The sequence below is a fragment of the Myotis davidii genome, unplaced genomic scaffold (assembly GCF_000327345.1).
Source record: "Myotis davidii unplaced genomic scaffold, ASM32734v1 scaffold815, whole genome shotgun sequence".
NCBI lineage: Eukaryota > Metazoa > Chordata > Mammalia > Chiroptera > Vespertilionidae > Myotis > Myotis davidii.
Genome location: NW_006288179.1, coordinates 131,451 through 135,813, shown reverse-complemented (window position 1 = coordinate 135,813; position 4,363 = coordinate 131,451). Strand labels below are relative to the sequence as shown.

Below are 4,363 nucleotides of genomic sequence, written 5' to 3'. Positions count from 1 at the left end.
TGATTAAGATGTTTGTTTTGTTTCATTTTAAATTTTTAACAGTTTAACTGAATCTTTCACATATCATACAATTCACCCACCTAAAGTATACATACCTGTAATTCAATGGCTTTTAGTATATTAAGAGTGGCATACCCATCAATACAATCAATTTCAGAACATTTTCATCACCCCAAAAAGAAACCCCACTTCTTAGTAATCATTTTCTAATTCCCAACCCATGAAGCCCTAGCAACCACTAATATGCATTTTGTCTCTACTCATTTGTCTATTATGAACATTTCATGTATATGGTACATCAGCCCTGGCCAGTGTGGAGCATCCTCCCACACACTGAAGTCTCGGGTTTAATTCCTGGTCAGGGCACATGCCCAGGTTGTGGGTTCCATCCCCAGTCAAGGTATGTATGGGAGACAACCAATCGATGTTTCTCCCTCCCATAGATGTTTCTTTCTCTCTCTCTCTCTCCCTTCCTCTCTAAAAACAAACAAGAAAACCTTAAAAACTTTTCTACACTAAATTACTCTTGTACACTTTGGTATTAAAGGGTGTCCCATAATTCACGCAAGAAGTAATTTTGATAGAAAGCACAGGTTTATAATTAAAAATTGTAAATTTTTATTGATTCATAAAGTATACAGTATAGGGTTATGTATGGAATAGCATATCGGGTAAACGGCCTCCACGGCTTTGCTGGCACATACGCACTCTTGACCACGGTGCCGAATTGATGTCCCCGGATTCTCAGCAACACTCTCATGAGCTGCTTCGATGTATTGTGTTGAACGACTTGTGGAAGGACGGCCAGAGTGCGTAAGATCACTAATTGATCCAGTCTCCCTAAATTTTTTAACTAATCTCTTCACAGTTGATCAAGTTAAATCACTATTCCAACCATATTTTGCATGAAAATTGCGAACTGTAGCTGCCAAACCTTCACTATTTTTAAAATACTGCTCAACAATGAAAATGCGTTGTTCTTTCGTGTAGCACTCCATTTTTAATAACCCTCAACTGTCAGCTGTCATGCTATCTTTTTTTTCCATTGGCAACACTTTTCGGCACAAATGGCATAAAATTCAAATCTTGCGTGAATTTTGGGACACCCTTTAAAAATTCTGGTTACTTCTGGTTATCTCATTCAAAAACTCTGCAATTAATCTCACCTTCTGATTCATATTCACTTGCTTTCTGCTTCAAGTCCTCTACTACCAGGTGGCCATCCCTGTCCCGGACCCTGTTGCGTTCTGAAAGGTGATGTAAAATCTCTGTGGTACGGGCATTGACCTCATACTGTGGAATAGGATGATCTCCAAATATCTTTTTCAACCACGCAGCAACCTAATCATGCAAAGGAAGACAAATATTTTAAGTCTTGTTTGTAATGACACAAAGCAAGTATTACAAATAAGCGATCAGAAGCCAACAAAGTGCTTTCTATGAATATTCTGAAGACCTGCTTACTTCACATCCTAACTTGTCTTTAAGAAGATACATACCAGATGTCAGGAAATAAGTGAGGAATCACAAGGAACAAAATTACCAGAAAACAAACTGTCCTTTCCCAAAGGAACAAAAGCGGCATATAGGCTAATAATTGGCATCACTCAAATAATTTAAAAAAACAATATGCATGTGCTAACGAAAGCATTCGTATCCATGCGAACTCTGAAAAAAATTGTCCACAATACACAAGCCGCACAGGGGCTTGTAGGGCTGGGATGTGGGACACGGCGGCAGGTCAGGAGTGTGTAAGGACAAAAAAAGACCTTTCCTTTTCTTTGCAATGGCCTTCCACGATTTATAAGAAATACCTGGTGATTAAACTCCAACATTGTTGGCTCCTCTGATTCAAACAGCTCCTGGGTTCAAACTATGGGACAAGATAAGCTACTCTCAAGGCTACATTCTTGCATTCCCCTTCAGAAATCGAAATCCCATTTTGCCCCAGCTGGTTTGGCTCAGTGGCTAGAGCGTCGGCCTGCGGACTGAAGGGACCCGGTTCGATTCCAGTCGGGGGCACATGCCCGGGTTGCAAGCTCGATTCCCCAGTGGGGGGCGTGCAGAAGGCAGCCGATCAAGGATTCTCTCTCATCATCGATGTTTCTATCTCTCTCCCTCTCCCTTACTTTCTACAATCAATAAAAATATATTAAAAATAAAAGAAGTCCCACTTCAGTCTGCTGGGAGGGATTTTGTACCCGGGGGCTCCTCAACTCCCTTTTAAGCCCAAGACTAAGCAGGGGAAGGAAGGGAAAGGCCCTTTCCAGGGCCGTCCAAGTAGAAAGGGGAATCAAAGAGCATGAAGGCGGGACTGAAGATGGGCCCCCGGACTAGGTAAGTAAACCTGGCAGGAGATCCGCCCGGCGGGCGGGTGTGTCAAAGACTCGGCTTCTAGGAGGCAGCAAAGGCCCGCTCCAGCCCCATCACCTGCGCCTCTTTCTCCTCGGACGCTTCCATAACTGCCGCTCCCGCCACTTCTGGAGCAGATCCTCTCGGAAGAATTGCCGGGCTCGTTCTGAAGGCCCCGCCCACACGCCGTAGGTCCGGCCCCTTAGGGCCCGGGACTTCTGGGAGTTGTAGTTTTCACCAGGACTCCAGGCTGCTGGCCACCTCGCCTCGCCCCCCGCCCCCCATGGTATAATCTACAGGACGAGAATAGAATCGCATAGAGACACGCTGTGTTTTCTTACATTTTGACTACTAACTTGAATTGCTTGTCTTAAAGAAAATACCTGAAACTTGTTTTTTGGATAGCAGATGTTTGTGGGCACTAGCTTAAACTTTTTATTTTACTCCGGCATTATAAACTGCAGCAACCTTAGTTTTACCCGTTAATCTCCACTACCAAAGAGCTAAATGTGCTGGAGACGTTTAAAATAAATAGCTGACATTCCTGGCCGGTGTGGCTCAGTTGTTTGTAGGGTCCTTCCTTACACCGGAAGATGGCAGGTTCCATTCGGGTCAGGGCATATACCAGTTTCCGGGCCGGTGGGGCACATACGAAAGGCAGCCAATCTATGTTTCTCTCCCCCCACCCTCTATAAAAATCAATGAAAACATGTCCCTGAGTAAGGATTAAAAAATAAATAAGCCCTAACCGGTTTTGCTCAGTGGATAGAGCGTGGGCCTGCTAACTCAAGGGTCCCAGGTTCGATTCTGGTGAAGGGCATGTGCCTTGGTTAAGGGCACATTCCCAGTAGGAGGTGTGCAGGAGGCAGCTGATCAATGTTTCTAACTCTCTATTCCTCTCTTCCTCTCTGTAAAAAATCAATAAAATATGTTGAAAAAAATAAGATAAAAATAAAATTGTTGAAAGCATTCAACTGCTAGCGCTGACACTCTTCCATGTAAAGTTCTCTCCTCCCTCCGTGATTGTGGTTAACACTGAGAGTGATTCTTGATACTGCTACTGCAATGTATACTTTTCTGAGACTTATTATTTTTCTTCATTGTTACAAGAACCCTGTAAATTAGACACATGATACTTTACATATTTCCACATTAAAACCACACGCACATAGGCCTCCCCTGAGCTTGTCAAGTTTAGTATGTGGCCCCTCTGTCGTCCACAGGGTGCTTGTCAAAATTCAAAACCCAACATGTTTGACACAGAGGGTCTGGGGTGGGGCCCCATTGATCTGAGAATCACCTCTTTCTGCAGAAAACGGTTTCGTAGCGACAGCCTCAGACCTGACACCTCCAACCCGCCTCACGGTCAACCTGCCCGCCGCGCCCTCGGACGGGGTGTCAGCACCACCTGTTTCCGGAATCTGGCCAGGGAACCGCTTCACCACTGGTTCCGCTACCCACGTGGTCGCCCCGGGCAGTCACAAGGTCAACTGGAAAGACCATAGTAAATGTGTCAGCAATGCCCGCGCGGACGCTGGCAAAGAAAGGTCTAATCATTCCTTTTGAAATTCACATCCAAAAATAATACCTAAAAAAAAACACCAAGTAATCACCCCCACCTCGCAAAAGGCAGATTTGCATCCGGAAGGTGAAAGCGAGGGGCGGTACTTCCGGGTCAGGTGGGCTGGCTGCCTTGACCTTCCTCGCCGCTCAGCCATTTTGTCCCAGTCAGTCCGAGGCTGCGGCTGCAGAGCAACTTCGAGGAGCTGCAAAGATGCTGTCCGTGCGCGTCGCCGCGGCCGTAGCCCGCGCCCTCCCGTGTTCGCCATCCGTGCGAGATGGTGCAGAGCGGTGCAGGGGGCACAGTGACCTTGATGCTGCCCAGGGATGGGGCCTCAGGAGGATTCCCTTCGGTTGAGAGCGGCGCGCGAGGGGCCTTGGGTGAAGGTCAGGGCCTGGGCGCTCGCTGTCGGAAGCCTGGGCCGAAACGGGGTGGCCGGGCCCCGCCCCA

At 46.6% G+C, this 4,363-nt stretch overlaps 1 protein-coding gene across 1 annotated transcript in view; it reads right to left on the bottom strand.

Annotated features, from left to right (window-relative positions):
* Window positions 1–4,184, bottom strand: part of HAUS1 (HAUS augmin like complex subunit 1) — a 9,497-nt gene extending 5,313 nt beyond the window's left edge. Inside the window, exons 1-3 of the mRNA XM_015561475.1 lie at window positions 3,653–4,184; window positions 2,431–2,645; window positions 1,140–1,341 (exon numbers count right to left, since the gene is read on the bottom strand). Coding sequence (XP_015416961.1) covers window positions 1,140–1,341; window positions 2,431–2,460 — 232 coding nt within the window. The 5' untranslated portion in view covers window positions 2,461–2,645; window positions 3,653–4,184. The remainder of the gene's footprint in view (window positions 1–1,139; window positions 1,342–2,430; window positions 2,646–3,652) is intronic.
* Between the last annotated feature and the right edge of the window lie 179 nt (window positions 4,185–4,363).